The sequence below is a fragment of the Oncorhynchus kisutch genome, linkage group LG14, assembly GCF_002021735.2.
Source record: "Oncorhynchus kisutch isolate 150728-3 linkage group LG14, Okis_V2, whole genome shotgun sequence".
Lineage (NCBI taxonomy): Eukaryota > Metazoa > Chordata > Actinopteri > Salmoniformes > Salmonidae > Oncorhynchus > Oncorhynchus kisutch.
Genome location: NC_034187.2, coordinates 58,039,877 through 58,060,776, shown reverse-complemented (window position 1 = coordinate 58,060,776; position 20,900 = coordinate 58,039,877). Strand labels below are relative to the sequence as shown.

At 41.8% G+C, this 20,900-nt stretch overlaps 2 protein-coding genes across 3 annotated transcripts; one reads left to right on the top strand and one right to left on the bottom strand.

Moving 5' to 3' along the window:
* Window positions 1-2,764: 2,764 nt before the first annotated feature.
* Window positions 2,765-13,419, bottom strand: LOC109875819 (SNARE-associated protein Snapin-like). The gene is made up of 4 exons (XM_020468237.2): window positions 12,362-13,419; window positions 5,743-5,789; window positions 5,185-5,303; window positions 2,765-2,957 (listed from the first exon to the last, which is right to left on the bottom strand). The coding sequence occupies exons 1-4, from the start codon at window positions 12,478-12,480 to the stop codon at window positions 2,850-2,852; spliced, it is 393 nt and encodes a 130-aa protein (XP_020323826.1). The 5' UTR covers window positions 12,481-13,419; the 3' UTR covers window positions 2,765-2,849.
* On the top strand, window positions 12,092-18,309 carry LOC109875816 (chromatin target of PRMT1 protein). Of its 2 annotated transcripts, none has more exons than XM_020468232.2 (6): window positions 12,092-12,889; window positions 13,556-13,639; window positions 14,820-14,970; window positions 15,314-15,497; window positions 16,597-16,746; window positions 16,906-18,309. In XM_020468232.2, the coding sequence occupies exons 2-6, from the start codon at window positions 13,575-13,577 to the stop codon at window positions 17,121-17,123; spliced, it is 768 nt and encodes a 255-aa protein (XP_020323821.1). In that variant the 5' UTR covers window positions 12,092-12,889; window positions 13,556-13,574; the 3' UTR covers window positions 17,124-18,309. The 2 variants fall into 2 exon arrangements, with proteins under 2 accessions (XP_020323821.1, XP_020323822.1); XM_020468233.2 differs by having other exon boundaries at window positions 12,572-12,889; window positions 13,556-14,440; window positions 16,906-18,303.
* Window positions 18,310-20,900: the final 2,591 nt, after the last annotated feature.

Here is a 20,900-nt window from a genome sequence, read left to right as displayed (position 1 = left end):
CGTACAGTCAGTGTAAGATTTTTACTTTGTCTCAGCCTTTCCCTCCATCTCTTTCTCTCTAACTACCTCAACCTATGACAACGCCACCATAAAACTCAAACTCAGCTGCCCTCACCCAATCCATTTGTATCAATTCATCTACCTCTTCCACAAGCCTTCCCCTCTCGACATTTGCCCCACTCTCGAATCCCTCTCTCGCATTCCCTCCTACTCCAGTTCAAACCCAACTGGATCACCTTCAACCTACCTTCTCTCGTTACAAAACATTCAGTGTTGACATAGGAGGCAGACACATTTTGCATTTTACCACTGATCCAATTATGCAGGAGAGCAATCCTTAAGAAGGTATACAGGTGAAGGACTTTTTAAAAAGAGTGGAGGAGCATTTCTAGCCCAGTCTTAGATTTGTTTGTGTCGCTTCATTCTCAGTTAACTGTGGACACTGTCATGCTTGAAAAGCCCAGGAGGGTGGCCGTTTCTGAGACACTAGATCCGGCACGCAAGGCACCGATGATCATTCCACGGTCCAAGTTGCTTAGGTCACTTGTTTTGCCCATTCTAACATTCAATTTAACAGTAACTGAATGCCTCAATGCCAGTCTGCCTGCTTTATATAGCAAGCCACAGCCATGTGACTCACTGTCTGTAGGAGCGATCCATATTCGTGAATGGGGTGGTGTACCTAATAAACTGGCTGGTGAGTGTAGGTCAGAGCTGAGTTTCCTACAACGCTGTCTTTCTTGGCATGAAAACATGATTTAAGTTCAGTATATCCACATAAACATAAGGTTTGTTTGTGAGAAAGATGGTGTTGTTTGAGAATTGTGATTAATATCACAGAGCAGAAATTTGAATTACAGAGCAATCCCTCAAAATCACATTTTTCAAAGGTGTCCTTGAAGTTTACTGTTAAAATGCTTGAAAACAGTTCGCTAGTAAGAATACTGACTTGCCCCCATTCATCTTAAACTTTGATACTGATCTGTCATCTTGAACCAATGAAATGTGTTTGCGTAAAACTTCAGAGTAAATATTTGGCTACTATAACACATTTCATTGTGTTGTCAGACCAATCCGCTGAAACACAAATAATGTTAAGGACCTCCTCTGATTGTCTATACACACACACAATACGACAATGTCATGACAGTAGTACTAATACCATTTCCTTATACTAAAATGTATACACTAACAGAGTATTTGCACAATTCACAATATAAAGGACCGGAAAATAGTAATGCTTCTGTTTTATTCAATTGCATCTACTAAGTACAGATGTTGTCACTAACATGATGTTTTGTACTATTGGGTATTACTACACTGTCGGAGCTAGAAACATAAGCACTTCGCTGCACCTGCGATAACATCAGCAAAATATGTGTATGCAACCAATAAAATTCGATTTGACATCAAGAAAAAAAGGTTTGACACACCGTATCAGGCAGCGGTGCATATCAGCTGCTGCTAGAAGCGTGAAACAGTGACGGCTGTTTCCAAACATTCCTTGCATCTTTTTTTTCTCTGCAATATATTATATTGCCGGGTCTAGTTACAGAGTCCATAGAGACAAAAAATACATCACCCTTCAGAGAAACCGGTTCCATCAATTACATATCTGTAGGCATAGCTTTGAATGTAATGAAGAGGCATCCATTCACATATTCTGGAAAGAGGTTCGTAAAAATCTGTACGCCCAAAGCATGTAAACTCACATTTCCTTGAATAACTTGAGGATAACCAGCCACCCATGGTTCTACACTTAATCCTATTTGAGTTGCAATGTCTGAACATATTAAATGCATTGTTTAATTCATTTTCTTGAACTATGTGAAAAATAGTGTGACAAGTGATTGATTGGCAAACCTTAGTCAAACAGTGTCATGTGTTAAGGATGAACCATGCCCTCCTTTGGCCATAGCAAAGCTGTACATATATGCAATGGTGAAAAGCATGACTTTAGATCGCTTTCAAATTATTTTTATTTTCAATTCTAATTTTAGCTTGCACAATCTTAACATTCTATCAACTTGTGTCCGTTTCTGAAGCAAAGCGCTCCTGGTTCTAATGGCTTTTGGCTTATTGTAAATTAGTAATTTATGACTATACAAGATATGTACTCGTTGAACATTAGCACAAAGCAGAGGCAACGTCGGCGTTTCAGCAGGTAAAATGAGCATAGTCTGTGAGAATGGAAAGAAATATTCCACCCACTCTCATAGCGTAGGCTTGGGCAATATACCGTATGCCAGGACATTTTGAAATACAGATGGTATGATTTTCAATACCGTTTGCTATGCCACGGCATAAAAGTTAACCATCTATGATGTGCCAAATAAATTATCATCTCAGGACTCCAGCTATGCAGCTAGATCAAGCTTCTAGGTTACAGCAAAGACAATCAATCCCGAATGGATCAATATCCCTGCTATCTAATATTTATTTTGTACTACAGCAAACTGTGAGTAGCCTTTTGATATGGTTATCTGTCCTTGCAATTCGTTTATGTTCACTTGCGCTTATTAGCATTTATCTAGCATCCGCTATGGGAATTCACTAGTAATTTGTTATCATTTGTTGGGACCCCAACACACGCATATATATATATATATATATATATATATATATATATATATATATATATACACTCTTTACATTTGAAAATAAATAGCGCCCCTTGTGCACACTGACGGTAATCCCGTATTCCCCGGTATGGTACAGGAACGGTATGAAGGTATGAAAATCTGGATACCGCCCAACCCCAGTGGAAAGTTGAATGTGAAAACTTTATTTAGTCCAGGAGGAAGGCAGACAAGTTGTGTTGTTTTCCAGGCTGAGGAGTGAGGCTGTGGTCATGGTTTACTAGGCGACCGAGGAGTGAACGCTCCAGAGGTCTCCAGCATGGTCTTTCGACGCGCCGTCTCCTTGGCGACATTGTGATTGAGCCGTCGCAGCCGTTCCTAGAGAGGGAGAAAGAGTGAGTGAAATTCAAGTGAGCATTGAATGTTGAAAGTCAGAAGTTTGAAATAATATACCACCTGAGCAGTGGCGACCCGTCATTCATGGCCTGAGCCCCACATTTTTAGATAAAATAAAATATAAAATAAAAAATGTTTTGGACTTGCCTGTTTTGCATGTTATTTTGGCATTAATACGTATCACATATCAATTTGCAAAGAATGTAATTTAAAATATATATAATTTAGTTAATAAAGCCGCATACAAACATGGTCTCTTTTTTTTTTCTTGAGTAAGGCAGCTCCAAAATGCAGGTGTTTTAGCCTAGCTCAGTGCTTTCTGTGGTGGTGGGGCAAGCCAGCAGAAAATATGGAGCGTTGCGCTGTGATTGGCTCAGTGTTCTGTCACTCATGGGGACACTGCGTCACTGCCAAGTCTAAGGGTAGACCTCGAAAATTCTAGCCCTTTGGGTGCTGCCATAGAGTTACATTAGAAGTGCCCATTCAAGAAGACTCAAGGTCATTGGCCACAGATAAAATGACGTCAAGTCACATATCTACAGTAGCTTTGATTGGACTGTCAAAATCATACTTCCAAAATCTTAGCTAGCAGTCATCATGAATCAAGTCGACAATCTACTGGCAAATCCGTGTCATATGAAGAGAAATAATGAAGAGAAATTATAGATAAAACATATCGCTGCTTATCGGCCATTGGACATAAACATTACACAAGTTGGAAATCGCAAATTCAAAAATGTGTGGTTTGGAAATAATCAGTGACAGTGACTGTGTGGTCCCAAATTTGGGATTAAGGGGCTCTTTTCCAAGTGTAAAATGATTAACATTCAACACTGTCCATACACTGTCAATGAAGCATGATTTGTTCCGCGCTCAAAACAACTGTTAACTCGGAACTGCGGAATGACTTCAGTGAGTTCAAAACAACTGGGAAGTCGGGAATAAATTAGCTCTGACTGGAAAAATACGTTTTGAACTGTCATCCAACAAGGAATTGTAAATCAGGCCTCTTTCTAGAGCTACCGACCTGAAGATCAATGACAACATCATGATTCAACCTTGTTTTTTCCCCCTGAGTTCCCAGTTGTTTTGAAAGCACCATAAATCCATAGAATGCCCGACTTTGATGATAAAATTTGCGCATGAAGAACCACCCACCACCTTCCTGTTCAAGTGAGCACAGCACAACAAGGTGAGTCCAAAAATGTATTGTACACTGCTGCATGAATTATGTAATATGCCAGGGAGATATGTATACGGTAGCTAAGAAAGTAATACTAAGTGTATGTTGTGTAGTAAGATGTTAGTAGCACATGTGCCTCACCCTAATAATTTGGTCTATTTACCCCTCTTAACTTTGCCTACTGTTCTGAATTGGTGGTACGCATGTAGCCAGCCTATAACCTGTTTTAGAGAAATGTAATCATTGAATATTGTAAGAGCTTTCATTGTCTGCTTTATATGTCCCCTTTATTTATCCTACAGTTCTGACTTGGTGTACAGTGAGAACACTGTAAGAACGGCCCATGTTCTGAATTCTGTCGCTGTACATTTCAAAAGTGCTAAAACAATTGTTATATTGACTACATCCGTCCTAGCTAGCTCATTATTGTCTTAATCAAAATTACGGATTGCCTTTAATCTGCTTGTCGTCCCCTAATGCCATAGTTTGTACATCTCAATTGTCATTAGAAACCACATTTGTTTAAGCAAGTCAGCCATATCAGTTATGTAAATGAGGCTGAATTAACTGTTTTGCTGCCAGATAAGTCTCCGCTGAAAGCCAGGAGTAGCAGTGGTAATGTGTTGGAACTGCTGTTGGGACATCTTTATGTAGGTTTGTTGGCACCGTTTGTCACCGTTATAGATCAATTCATGTATTGTTTTGTGGCTTTGCTGGCATGCATCCCAAGATTTACATGATAAAATGGCCACTGCACCCGAGTAGCTAGCAGAGCTGCATAAATGCAAAATGCATAGACAAGGCAGAATTGCCATGCCCATTGGAATTGAACAAATACACATTTCATCCACATATTTAATGTATAGACGGACACATGGAACACTAAATGAACACTAAAACAATGAATTGGACACAGTGACACATAAAAAGAGTGTTAGGTAAAATGACAGGAGTAAAAGAAGGCCCACAAAACAGCACAAGCAAATAAGAAAGAAAGCATCCAAGCTCTTGCTTTGAGCCACTGACCTGAGCATTCTGTAGTATGTTGTTGACCAGCACCACCCTGCGTCTCGCATTCAGCAGCTTTTTCACATAGGGGTCCAGGTCTAGCACCACCTTCTGGTGCTCATTTATCCTGCACAGCTCTAAAAATGAAGGGATGAGCTGAGGATGACTGACAGGATGGTTTGGCTAACCATAAAGAAAATTGATAAAAGACAGCAGCCATTTTGGTAAGGTATTCAGGTCTCATTCATACCTTCAACAGTAGGATTGATTCTGTATATAATTTTAACACTTTTTTTTAATGCTCTCATGAAAATCACAGGTTCTGAATAAAGGATATACCTCTTTCAATTTAATTACCCCCAGGCAGCACATGAGCTTGTAGAAGCCTTACACAAGCGTCAAAATCTGTGGTTGTACTGGTCACATCACAGCAGCATCTGCCTGTCTCACACACTGGTTTTCATGGGCTTGGCTAAGGGCTTTCTTTCACAGGGTCAAGTGCATTAACCTAGCACCACTCCACTTTCCTGCTCCCCCGGGAAGGCATAATAAGCATGTAAAAGTAAATCATTTTACCTGTGGCTAGATTGTCTATGTGTTCTCGTAGTTCCACCTGGCTTTCCCTATAACAAGAAAACGCAATAGCATTATTCATAGAGAAAAATAGTAAAGTAACAATCATTGCTACTACAACAGACAAAGAGTGGTTACAGCAGACTCCATTGACATCTGTAGCATAGGCCTACTTGGGCTACAGCAAGTAACAAAGTAATGAGGAAAGGAGACATCCAGAATGTCCCTCCCTAAAAACACGCCTCTTCAATACAAGTGACTTTTCGTAGCAGGTTACGAGAGCATTTTCTCTAACCCTAACCCTTTTCCTAACCTAATTCTCCTAACCTGCTACGTAAGTTCTTAACTTGCTATGAAAAAGTTGTAGCTGATCCACCAACACAGAGAATAGTGAGGCACTGGACACAGGAGGCAGACTCAATAATGCAGGACTGTTTTTGAGTATACTAATTGGAATATGTTCAAAGATCACCTAAGACTCATCATCAATGTTAAGGAATATACATTCGCACTCACAGGCTTCATTAGGAAATGTGTTGATTATGTTGTATGCACAATTACAATCCGGACATACCCCAACCAAAATCCCTGGATGAACGGAGATATCCGTACTAGAGGTCGACCGATTATGATTTTTCAACGCCGATACCGATTATTGGAGGACAAAAAAGCCGATACCGATTAATCGGACGATTTTTTAAAAAAAATGTATTTGTAATAATGACAATTACAACAATACTGAATGAACACTTATTTTAACTTAATATAATACATCAGTAAAATCAATTTAGTCTCAAATAAATAATAAAACGTGTACAATTTGGTTTAAATAATGCAAAAACAAAGTGTTGGAGAAGAAAGTAAAAGTGCAATATGTGCCATGTAAGAAAGCTAACGTTTAAGCTCCTTGCTCAGAACATGAGAACATATGAAAGCTGGTGGTTCCTTTTAACATGAGTCTTCAATATTCCCAGGTAAGAAGTTACCCATGCAGACTACTCCAAGTCTCAGAGCGAGTGACGTTTGAAGCCCTATTAGTGCGCACCCCGCTAACTAGCTAGCCATTTCACATCACATCGTTACACCAGCCTAATATCGGGAGTTGATAGGCTTGAAGTCATAAACAGCAGAGCTGCTGGCAAAACGCACAAAAGTGCTGTTTGAATGAATGCTTACGAGCCTGCTGCTGCCTACCACCGCTCAGTCAGACTGCTCTATCAAATCATAGACTTAATTATAACATAATAACACACTGAAATACGAGCCTTAGGTCATTAATATGGTCGAATCCGGAAACTATAATCTCGAAAACAAGACATTTATTCTTTCAGTGAAATACGGAACCATTCCGTATTTTATCTAACGGGTGGCATCCATCAGTCTAAATATTCCTGTTACATTGCACAACCTTCAATGTTATGTCATAATTACGTAAAATTCTGGCAAATTTAGTTAGCAATGAGCCAGGCGGCCCAAACTGTTGCATATACCCACCCTGACTCTGCGTGCAATGAACGCAAGAGAAGTGACACAATTTCACCAGGTTAATATTGCCTGCTAACCTGGATTTCTTGTAGCTAAATAGGCAGGTTTAAAAATATACTTCTGCGTATTGATTTTAAGAAAGGCATTGATGTTTATGGTTAGGTACACGTTGGAGCAACGACAGTCCTTTTTCGCGAATGCGCACTGCAACGCAGGACATGCTAGATAAACTAGTAATATCATCAACCATGTGTAGTTATAACTAGTGATTATGATTGACTAAGTTTAATGGTAGCTAGCAACTTACCATGGCTTCTTACTGAATTTGTGTAACAGGTGGGCTCCTCGTGAGGCAGGAGGTTAGAGCATTGGACTAGTTAACCGTAAGGTTGCAAGATTGAATCCCTGAGCTGACAATGTAAAAATCTGTCGTTCTACCCCTGAACAAGGCAGTTAACCCACCGTTCCTAGGCCGTCATTGAAAATAAGAATGTGTTCTTAACTGACTTGCCTAGTTAAATAAAGATTAAACAAAGGTGTAAAAAAAATATATATTTTTTTTAATCGGCGTCCAAAATGACCAATTTCCGATTGTTATGAAATCTTGAAATCGGCCCTAATTAAATTGGCCATTCCGATTAATCGGTTGACCTCTAATCCATACCATGCTGGGAGCCCGTACTGCAGCATTCAATGCCAGCAGAACGAACCCCAATGACTCGATGGCGTACAACACACACAGGGTAAGCAGGTACGAGCTCCTCAAATCCATTAGGGACGCAAAAAGACAACACAGACTCAAACTTGAATTTATGTCAGACAACTCAGACTCGCAACGCATGTGGGAAGGATTATAGACCATTACGGACTAGAAAGGCAAATCCATCTGTGTAGTGCCCACCTAAACCTCCCTCCCAGACGAGCTTAACACATTCTATACTCGCTTTGAGGCAGACAATAGCCATTCAGGAAGACTCTCACTGCTTCGGAGGACCAGGTGATTTTGCTCTCCGAGAAAACTCTGAAGAGTGAAAACTCACAAAGCCGCCGGTCCAGATGGCATCCCTGGCCGCTTCCTCAGAGTGTGTGCTGAAAAGCTGGCGGGAGTCTTCTCGGACATCTTCAACCTCTTCCTCTCCCAGGTTGTATTCCCCACCTGCTTCAAGGAGACCACCATCATCCCAGTGCCCAAGAAAAACAAGGCGACATGACTATCGCCCTGTCGCACTCACCCCGGTCATCATGAAGTGCTTCAAGGTGCTGATCATGGCCAGCAGGCCACGCACGCTGGACCCACTCCAATTTACCTACCGCTCCAACAGATCCACGGAAGATGCCATTTCCATCGCTATTCACACAGCTGTAACACATCTGGACAAAAGGAACACCTATGTGAGAATGCCGTTCAGTGACTACAGTTCAGCATTCAACACTATTGTTCCCTCTAAGCTCGACACAAAGCTCAGAGCCCTGGATCTGGACACCACCCTCTGCAACTGGGCCCTGGACTTCCTGACGGTCAGACCACAGGCTGTGAGGATTGGTAACAACACCTCCTCCATACTGACTCTTAAAGTCAGCCTATAGGGAGGAGGTAAGTGAACTGGCATTCTGGTGCCAGGACAACAACCTCTCCCTCAACGTCAGCAAAACATAGGATTTCATTGTTGACTTCAGGAAGCAGAGGAGGGAACATGCCCCAATCCACAAGAACGGGACTGCAGTACAGAGAGTCAGCAGTTTTAAGTTCTTCTGCATCCACATCACCGAGGACTTGACATGGACCAACAACACCACCACTCTTGTCAAGAGGCCGCAACAGCATCTCTACTTCCTAAGGCGGCTAAAGAAATTCAGCATGCCATCCCGGGATTCTCTCCAAATAATACCAATGCACCCTCGAGAGCGTCCTGACCGGTTGTACCATGGCCTGGTACAGGAATTGCTCCGTCCACGACCGCAAAGCCCTCCAGCGGGGGGTGAAGATGGCCCAGTACATCACTGGGACCATGCTCCCACCCATCCAGGACATTTACTCAAAACTGTGCCTGAGGAAGGCCTGCAGCATCGTTAAGGAACCCACACACCCCAGCCACGAGCTGTTCACTCCCATACCATCAGGTGGACGGTGTCGGAAGGTCTGATAGGTCTGATACCAAAAGGCTCAGAGACAGTTCCTATCTACAAGCCATTAGACTGCTGAACACTTGAACTGGACTGACCACCTGCTCTGATTCTCTGCACCTTAGCACACATGCACTCTATCACGCACACACAACACAAATGTTACAACCAGACTCTTATTATAATTGCTAAATACTGTACAATTTAGACACTTGTACCCAAATATTGGAATATAAATGGTGCCTTCCTTTATTATACATATGCTCAAATATTTTTCTATTCTACTGAGCCATTTCCTTTATGTTTGCATTCTTATATTTTATCATTTCTTATTGTTGTTGCATTTCGAGAAGGAACCTGCAAGTAATTGGAATTGTAACCCCCTTTAAAGACTGGATGTAATTTATTATGTGTGGCAATAGTCATGTCTGCATTCTGGAACTGCCTGGGTCCCCGTACAGAACTGTCCATGTAAGGTGTGGCATGAAGTAGATTGGGCGGGTACGTGGGAGTTGGACTGAGGTGATCTTGGGGAACAACGACGGATTTCGCTAGAGTGTTGAGACACCAAAGTTCATTGTTCAATTAGCTTTTTGTTTAATAGTCAGGGGCGGTATGAGTGTAGCCAGTTCCTTTTCACTCACTATTCTTGTTTAATTTTGTGGTTCACCGGATTGGTCATCATCCTCGAGGGACAGTCGAACGACATGCTGGCTACTCTACCAGCAGGATCCTATTGATCCTACCACTACATCATCACCGGCTTCCTGCAGTCGTTGTACAAGTTCTCTCTCGGCACCGATGGAGCTCCCTAGTTGATTTTTCACCTGTTAAATCCTGTGGAGGGCCTGGTCCTCTCATTGACGGATGCCGGTTACCTACGCTCCCTCTGTCCGGTTCCCCTCTCTTCACTGGATGGATGGTAACTTGAATGTTTAACCCCTCTGTGTCCAAGGACAAGGGCCAAACGTATTAATATTATTTTCAGGGCGCCCCAAGGTTTTTATTGTTTGTAAAAAAAATCAATTTAAAAAAAGTGTTTTAACTTTACCATCTACCGGCTTTTAGGTATGTATTCTGGTACTAGTTTCAAACTAGCTTCAGCATACTAGGGTTCTAGGTTTGGAAAGTAACTTTAGCTACAGTATATTTTCCCCCGGGTTTCAGCTGTTTACAGGGTTTGATCCATATTTGTTATAGCCTGTGTGGCTCACTAGAGCATGGCACTTGCAATGCCAGGGTTGTGAGTTCAACTCCCACGGGGGACCAGTATAAAAATGTATGCACTCCCTACTGTAAGTCGCTCTGAATAAGAGTGTCTGCTAAATTACTAAGATGTAAATATATATATTTGTAAAATTGCAAAACTGTTGATTTTTTATGAATCTTATTCAAATAATTTTCTCATTTTGAGGTTTTAATATTATACCAGTTTACATTTTCTCTCAGGGTTTTATTAGGTCCAGTATTATTCTGTGGTCCTCCTTGGCTCATTGTTCTTTGTGATAATTGCTATGTCTTAATTTTTTTTACATTCTAATTTATTTTTGACCATTATCTTTAGTTTGAATCAATTCTACTATCGTGGGGGGAAAAGGTTGTGTTTGTCACTGTGTGGGTGTATCATGTAGTTTCCTAATAAGCTAATTATAACCTTTCACGTCTTATTGCTTATCAGGTGGAGGCACAGCATTATTCTATACATGGTACATATACAGTCTCATGGTATATCTTACCCTGTATCATTCATGGGCATACTGACTCATGGTAATACACAGTGTCCTGTAGACCTACAGGGATTTTCTTTATTTGTACTATTTTCTACATGGTAGAATAATAACAAAGACATCAACACTATGAAATAACTCATATGGAATCATGTATGTTCCATTTCATAGTTTGGATCTCTTCACTATTACAATGTAGAAAATAGTAAAAAAAAAAATAATAATAAACTCTGGAATGAGCAGGTATTTCCAAACTTATATATATATATATATATATATATATATATATATATATATATATATATATATATGCCCACACTGATATAACCCAGGTATTCTCTCTCTATCAGTACGTGCTTAGTTAAAGTCATAACAAAGCTGCCTGAAGAAAGAGGGGTCACATAAGCATTTTGTTGGCTGGTGTATACCATGTGTATCCCGTACATACAACTAATAAAACTTGAAACTATATCGAAGCGGGATGTTTTTAGGGAATCTGTCCCTGATAACTAACGCCTCATTCACGTGCTAGTCGGAACTAGGAAACTCTGACTTGCTAACTGGTTGTAGTTATAGAGCTTGCTAGTTTGTAGTCCTAAAACCCAGAATGAGTTACCTCTGGTTCGTTCAACCATCCCTATGGAAAAAATAATGGGGAAATAATAGGGTTTTGGAATAAATGCATTTTGTTCTATGAGTTAACAGTCAGTTAGCATGACCTTTATGAATGATGAAGCCTTTATGTGCTTAATGTTTTTTATTACAAATTCTCAAAAAGGTGGCGTTAGCTGTTGAAGATGACCATAGAACAAAAACGTATAAGATCTCCTAAGCCGTTTTAGCACAGACCTTATTTTTGGCGTTTATCCAAAACCGCCATTAATTTCCCCCATAGGCATTGTCCAACACACCATGGCGGAGTTAATGCCTACAAAAAGACGGCATTATTATTTCTCTACGCGTGCTGCGTTCAACGGTTAGCCTAGTAGGACATTTCCGAGTTCCTAGTTCCTACTAGGGAGGAGGAAGGGCTGCATCGCTGGACTGTCATGACGATGGGGTGATCTTATTTCTGCGTTCAAAACAACTGGGAACACGGGCCTCTTTCTAGAACACGGACTTTTAAACCCAAAGATCATCCACGTTAAGATTTTACCATGTTTTGTTGGTGTTCCCAGTTGTCTTGAAAGCATCATATTTGATAGCAAGCTAGCTAGCTGTAAATGGAGCTGTATCTAGCAGGCACATTTTAAGTCGAAGCACATATCTTGCTACTAGCTACCCACCTCACTGAGTGTACATGAAGATCAAGCTGCTGGACAGCTGGTTTTAAGAGGTCAAGCAGTCCTTCTGCAATTGCATCCTTCCCGGACGGTGTCTCCACCACAGCTAGAGCGGCAGCCATTTCTCCTCCAGAAACAGTGACAACAACAAACGTAAAACCCCTCCAGGAAGTAACTATGTGACGTAGCTATAAAACATCTCCATTTTCCGCCAGTTAGCACCATTTTGTAAGGAAGGGAGATAGGGAGAACAGGCTGTTCTCAGTTAAAAAATAATAATAATCAAATAACGTTACTGTTTTAATCATTGTAGCTAGCTAGGATAGTTCGTATTTTAATATTATCCGAAAGAGCAAGGCGAACGAAAACATCAAGTGAGAAGTGGATCCAGATCTTTCGACTGCAACTAGCTTAGCTACTAGCTAACTCGTAACTGGTTCATCGCTCAAGTTAACGAAGATAACTAGCACAGCTAGTAGTTCGCTTGCTAGCCAAGTGAAACGAGTATTGACATAACAAGCACCGATCAAAGTAAGTTTCTACCAATCGTCTACTGAACTTGTTTCAGACAATGTTTACTATTTTAAATAGTTTATAGCTAGTTAGCTAGCTAACGTTATTTACGTTGACTAATATTCAGACTCGTTGGGGACGCCAGCCCAATGTTAGCTCACACTGCAGGTTCCCTTTTTTTGTTGTTGCTTACAGGCTGTTTATAGGTAGGTAATTAACTACCGCGAATAGGTAACGTTACTATAGTTTTTGTAGATGTCCCGTCTCTCGTTTGTCTTTCAAACGCAGTGAAGTCAACGCATGTGGTACATGTTCTTATTAACTGGACGTGTAACGTTATGTTGTGCCTGCAATGTCCACGATATGTTTATTTCGAGCCCGTGGCGTTTTCTTAATTACAATTATGCATCCAATTATTGGTTGATGCTAATTAACTATTTGGATACCACAACTAGCCAACGCTAGCGATCTACAAACTACGGTAACCATTTTGCCAGCTAAATATAATGAATTATTATACAACTAGTTAGTTATGCACAGATGAAATGGCCAACACGGGTGTATTTCCATCTCCTTGCTTGTGAAGTTTTTCTAACCAGTCCCCCCTCCCCCTCCCTTTTACACCCTCCCCCTCCCTTTACAATCCCTATCCCAATCCCTCTCTTGTCTGTTGCTTGTTACAAGGAGTTCCAGTGAAGTCAAAATGAGTGCTCCCTCCTCCCAAAAAGTTGTGCTGAAAAGCACCACCAAGCAGTCCCTGAATGAGCGGTGAGACGCGCTACGCACCCTGACAGCACTAAGCGAGGCGAAGGGCGAAACAGTGGTACAGACGGCCCTAGTGTGCTCTACTACGGAAGGCCACTGTTGGGGACCTGACCAGACATGGACGCTAGACTGCCCAGGGCCGACGTGTGCTCCGCTCACTCAAAAGGCATGCCGTAGTCAGCATTTGCTGACAAAAAGTTCAACAAACAGAGTTTGGAGTGCAAACATGGTGCTCCGGGCCAACCTTTTGTGTGAGCAGCGCACACTTAGACCCAAGGAGAGAGGGTAACGGTGATGCTTGGTAAGGCGACTGCCCTAGAATGGGCACAGGCTGCACTCCTGATATGCCCGGGCACTCCTCTCTGTGTGTCACACAACCCAAAATATACTGTACGTATGGGAGAGGAGAGACCAAACCAATGAAAAGGGGAGGGTGTGCCAAAGCACCCTCCCGCTCCTCTCCAACCCTCTCTACACACACAACTCTCTCTCAACTAAATGACTGTTTGTTTAGCCATTTGTCTCCTCTTCCTCTCTTCTTTGCTACCACTTTAATTTTCAGTTCTCTGTGCTCTGAAGTCTTTCTATAAGACTAGGTGCCCAGTCCTAGCCCGGACGTGACCAACCCCCCCCCCCCCCTTCTATTCTCTCTCCCCCTTCTATTCTCATGTGTGGTGTGAGCACAAGGCACGGTCCGGGCTGTAAGTGGCTGGGTTGCCAGATACCCCTCCAGTCCTGGGCCTCCAACCTCCACCAGGCCTTTTTCGCAGGCGGATGACATCAAAACAAGGTGGCGGGAGGCCTGTAAGTGGCAATCACTCTCCTCTCTTGACATCCTCTTTCTGTTCTCTCCTGCCTTTCTCATTCTTGTCTTCCAATCTGTCACATCTGTTCCAGTGGTTCTTCTACTGCCTTTTCATCCATCTTTCTACTTTGTTTTACTTTAACCTAAAATGTGCTGAATTGCTTCCAGAAGTCATTTTGGGTTGTCAAATACTTAACACTGAGAGAGAGAAACAAAGAGAGTGAGGTGCCAACAAGTGGGGCATTCATAACACACCACAGCTCCTGTGGCCGTGTCCATGGTATGAGAAATGACTTGATTTGGAACCCTCCCTCCCCCTCCATATCCTCTCTTTCCCTCCTCTTCCCCCTTCTGTCCCGCTCCCCCTCCCCTCCAAAGCTTCACTACCATGCTGAAGAACAAGGCGCCGACAGCGGTGAGTGTGCGAGCCACCATGCAGCAGCAACACATGGCCAGCGCCCGGAACCGTCGCCTCGCCCAGCAGATGGAGAACAGACCCTCTGTGCAGGCCGCCCTGCACCACAAGCAGGTGAGATACGGTGCTCCATCTCATTTAGTCTTTCTGCAATTCCTCACGTTAAGATGAATTGAGATAGAAACAAATGGAGACATCTGAAGCACTAAACAGGTGAGAAGGAGAGCGGAATGGGACACCGGAAACAGGCCATGTTCTATAAGTGTATGGTGGGGATCGGGAAAAAGGCTTTACACTTGAAATCAGAATATATTAGGAACTTGAAATGCTTGACGCAGACCTAGTAAGAGAGGGGACCGTAGAGCAAAGGTTAATATACAGATCACATAAATGCTGAGTGCTTCACCACCTCCCTATCCCTGCCACTTGGTATCAATCTTCCACCTAACCCTCCCAGAGCCTGAAGCAACGCCTGGGGAAGAGCAACATCCAGGCCAGGCTGGGCCGGCCCATCGGGGCCTTGATGCGGGGGGGTGCTGGAGGCCGGGGGTTTTCCATTGGAGGGATGCGGGGGATGACCAGAGGAGGTCTGCGAGGCCGCGGCAGAGGAGGAGCCCTGAGGGGAGCTATGGCTCTGAGAGGTGAGCATTTGGTATCAGACAGCAAAGCCTACTTGGATTGATATTTTGGTACTATGTTAGACCTGAGAATGTTGGCCTCATAAATTGAAAGACTACGACAAGAATGTTTTCTCTGAAATGTTCTACCCTGGGGCTGGAATATACTTTCCACAGCTTTTATGTTGGCCTTGTACTTTTTTTGCATAGGGGAAAGGCACATTTAGATATTTTAAGGGGTGACTTCATCTGTAAACTAGCTTGAACAAATGCCCTCTGCTGAGTTGAATGGAATACCCCAGCTGTCTGTCCAGGTGGAGCTGTCAATCAAAGTATGGCTTCACCCCCTGGTTTACTATCCATCCCCTCAACCTGAGGGAATGTGGCTTTCAATCATGTAACTCCACTCTCCATAAACCCCCTGCTGTCCTGATTGGCCCGGCATCTTGGCAACTGTTGTGCAACTGAACATGTGGTGACGGATCTAACAACAGCTGCACTGTCCCTACTTATCCACAGTCACCCCACACCCATTTCTACACACTCCTGGTGGAGGGGATAGATTTTAGAAAACATTTAGAATAAAACATTTTTAAAATGAGGGTAATACTTCAAGTGAAATTAATTGAAATAATCCTGATGTCTAAACGTTGGCTTTAATTTCTGTTTTTATGTAATTGTGCCGATTCAAAATGTGCACTGCTGTCGTATAGCTGTTGCATACTGGCATTCTGTAAAAATAAAATAAAAATGAACCAATCTTGGTCATAGCATTTGAAGTTATATTAGTGCATTTACAGTCTCACTAATTGTTATTCTGTCAGAATACATGTGATTCGAGAGAATACATGGGCAAACGTCTTTACCCTGTCTGTCAAGGCTAACTTAAAACAAGATGGTGTACAGTTTTTTTTTTTGCTCATAGAATTGGAATACTTTAGCTGTTTTACTTAGGTGTGGCGGAAATGGGGGTGGATGATAAGCTTGCAGAAGGTTCTTGTATTCACTTGACAACTTTGTTCTTAAACTGAAATGTGATAGTTCAATTCCTAAATGCTAACTTATCAACCTTCAGCTAAGTCGCTAGCTAACTGTTCCTTTATTACATCCTGTGTCGTGATAGGGAATCGCCTTGCCCCAAGCATGGGCCAGATGCGTGGCAGAGGGGGTCCAGGCCGGGTGGCCCACCGTAGGGGGATGCGTCAGAGAGGAGGGTTTGCTGGTCGTGGAGGTGCCTTCGGAAGAGGAGCTGGAAGAGGAGTGGGAGCCAGGGGTATGGAGCTGGGATGAATTAAATCTGTATATTGACATGTCACAATCTGCCTCAAGTTTCTTGTTTACATGAAAATTTGTGCAGCAGCCATTTTGTTAACGCATTGTGACTCTATCGTAGTTTGGTTGGTGTTGTTGACCACCATCTCTCTGCCTCCAGGACGAGGCGGTCTGCGTGGGCGTGGTAGCTTTGCCGGCAGGGGTGTTGGCCGCGGTCGTGGGGGGGCAAGAGGAGGCCGGGGCAGGGGAGGTGGCCCAGGGATGACCCGCGAGCAGCTGGACAACCAGCTTGACGCCTACATGTCCAAGACCAAGGGCAACCTGGACGCTGAGCTGGATGCGTACATGGCCCAGGCTGACCCAGAGGGCATGGAGTGAACCTGGACCTCCACCACGAGAGCAGGGACTCCTTCAACAGACCCCTTAGTGAGACAGTACTGATAACATGGTGACATGGAGGGAAGCTTGTTTAGTGCTATTACTCCACACAAACGTAATGATAAACGCACATACGTAAACCTTTGAGTGCACTGTCTCGCACTACATGGCTAAAATTTTAGATGTGATCACAACCTCGGGCTTAAATATGAAACCTGCTTACTCACTGACACACATGCATACAAACTCACTCTAAAATGTTGGGCCTATGAAGAGAACTGTTTGAAATGGACTGTTTCCCTGAATCTGGATTTGACCATTCTATCAGTATCAGTGCAACGTAGACACACCTGCGGTTTTAAACCCTTTTTCTGTATGTGCAAGTGTGCATGAAGAACGCAAATATCTTCAACTTGAATGGATGACACTGACCAAACTAGAGACTTGAAGAACCAATATTATCAATGTTCCTGAAAGGCCTGCATTTTGGACCAGAATCTCTCCTGTCATAATCTGTTTTGATGCTGAATTGGACTATTGCTGAACTTTGCATCTATGTCCAAATTCCTTTTTTCGGGAAGGAACCATGCCCCCAACCCCAGCGCCATAATCATGTCCAGCTAGCATCCACTTATCATATTTCGTAAACCTATTTTTTTACTACCATGTTTTTGTTAGGATTTGTATTTAGCAATGGATGCTCCTTTTATTGTTTTAGCAGTAATGTTCATCGACTTGACTCTCGAGTAAAAAAAAAAAAACATCTAAAGAAAATGACCAGGGGAATTCTAGAGAAATCATTCTGTTTTTCTCCCATTTAATGCCTCCAACTTAACTTAAGCTTTGCTTCTGGTGAATTGAAGTATGTTGATGTCTTCAGTTGATATTCCCCTAACAGCATTGTATGGATGCTAGACATACCAAATAAGCAACTACACAAGGAGGTGCAAAATATTTCCATCAAGTTGCAAATGTGTGAGTGGTCTTCCCTCCTGGTGTCAATTGTATACATTTGAAATGGTCTTTAAGCTGTGGTTGTTGTACACAACACTCCAATGAAGTGAGTGAAAAATATTTTCAGATTGAGTGTGTCCATCTGGATGACACTATCTAAACTCCAATTTCTATGTAATTCCGTTAGTGTCATTGAAAAGAGAATAAACTTTATATTGTCATCTTCTCTTAACATAGTTGTTGTTTGAATATTGGTTCCATCTATTCTCTCAAGACTAATACACTTGGCTTTTTGGCTAAATCACCATTTATACTCACCACCATTTACACTCATTTTCACAAAAATTGATCTCTCCTACAGCGAGCGTGGTATCATCATTGGTGCCAGCCACACTAGATCCAGGTTCTCAAACCGATGCCCTCCTGGGCTTTTTACGCATGACAGTATAGGGTTTACAAAGAATGGTGTGACAAACAAACATCCGGTCAGCGGCAGTCCTGTAGCCGAAAACTCCTTATTGAAGTCGAAGGAGAATGCAAGCTGACAGGCGGGCCATAAACTCACACACAATGATTTGTAGAGAACTGATCATATATCAATGTTTATCCGTAGTAATTTCTTATCACTCTATGGTACAACATTGCATTGTAGTTGTGATTAGCATTTTTTTTTGTTCTTGAACACTCCCTATTCACTTGTGTAATTAAAATGGCTCAACTCATGGCTTAATCACAAAGCAATTACTAAATACTGAACAAAAATATAAATGCAACATGCAACAATTTCAAAGATTTTACTGAGTTACAGTTCATATAAGGAAATCAGTCAATTGGAATAAATTCATTAGGCCCTAATCGCATGACCTGAGAATACAGATATGCATCTGTTAGTCACAGATACTTAAGTGAAGCGGTGTGAAAACCAGTGGTATGACCATTTGCCTCATGCAGCGTGACACATCTCCTTCACATAGATTTGGTTGTGGGACAATGGCTGTGTGAAGGTGCTGGATATTGGCAGGTACATTGTCAATCCAGAGCATCCCGAACATGTTCAATGGGTGACATGTCTGGTGTGTATGTATTTTCAGCTTCCAGGAATTGTGTATAGATTCTTACATGGGGCTGTGGATTATCATGCTGAAACATGGGGTGATGGCGGCAGATGAATGGCACGACAATGGGCCTCAGGATCTCGTCACGTTATCTGTGTGCATTCAAATTGCTATAGATAAAATGCATTTGTATTTGTTGTCCATAGCTTATGCCTGCCCAGACCATAACCACACCACCTCCATGGGGCGCTCTGTTCACAATGTTGTCATCAGCAAACCGCTCGCCCATACAAAGCCATACACGTCTGTGGTTGAGAGGTCGGTTGGACGTACTGCCAAATTCTCTAAAACGATGTTGGAGGCGACTTATGGTAAAGAAAAGAACATTAAATTCTCTGGCGACAGCTCTGGTCAACATTCCTGCAGTCAGCATGCCAATTGCACGGTCCCTCAACACTTGAGATATGTTTGACATTGTGTTGTGTGACAAAACTGCACATTTTAGAGTGGCCTTTTATTGTTCCCATCATAAACTGCACCTGTGTAATAATCAGTCTGTTTAATCAGCTTCTTGATATGCCACACCTGTCAGGTGGATGAATTATATTGGCAAAGGAGAAATACTAACGGATGTAAACACATTTTATGCACAACATTTGAAATAAACTTTTTGCGCTTATGGAACATTTATGTGATCTTTTATTTCAGTTCATGAAACATGGGACCAACATTTTACATCTATTTTTGAGAGAAAACTTTTTGTGCGCATGGAACATTTCTGGGATCTTTGTTTTCAGCTCATGGAACATATATTCCATGATAATATTTTTCATGTATATATATATATTTTTTTGTAACAAGTAATAATTACAGGGTTACTACCCAAGCTACACTATAAATGATCTTTGTTAAGAGCCTAATGGCCTACTTATTGGTAGATCTGATGATTTTGAATATTCATATAACAAGAATATCCATGCATTTCAATATTTGCATAAGATATACACTCCCCTATGTATTTATTTGGACAGTAAAGCTAAAACCTTTAATTTGGCTCTATATGAGGTGACAGTATAGAATTCAAATGTTATTATTTTTTTCATTCATACAAGTATTTGGACAAATTCACTTATAGGCTATTCATTACAAGTTTAGTATTTGGTCCCATAGTCCTAGCACGCAACGACTACACCAAGCTTGTGACTCTACAAATTTGTTGGATGCATTTACAGATTGTTTTGGTTTTGTTTCACATTATGTTGTGCCCAATAGAAATTAATGGTAAATAATATATTGTGCCATTTTGGGTCACTTTAATTGTAAATACGAATAGAATATGTTGCTGAACACTTCTATATTAATGTGGATCCTACCATGATCACAGATAATCACAAATTAATTGTGAATATGAAAGAGTGAGAAATTTAAAGAGGCGTAAATATCGTACCCCCCCAAATGCTAACCTCCCCTGTTAATGTTGAGAGGTTAGCATGTTTTGAGGGCATGATCTTTGTGCATCTGTAACTTTCTCACTCATCATTATTCAAAATGAATGAATGATTATCCATAATCATTGTAGCATCCACATTAATGTAGAAGTGTTCAGAAACATTTTATATTCTTAATAAAATAGCTCCAAAATGACAGACACATCATTGACTATTAATTTCAATTGGGCACGCCTTAATCCGAAACATAACCAAAACTAACGGCATCCAACCAGTTTGTAATCACAAGCTTGAGGTATTCATTGTGTGCTAGGAATATA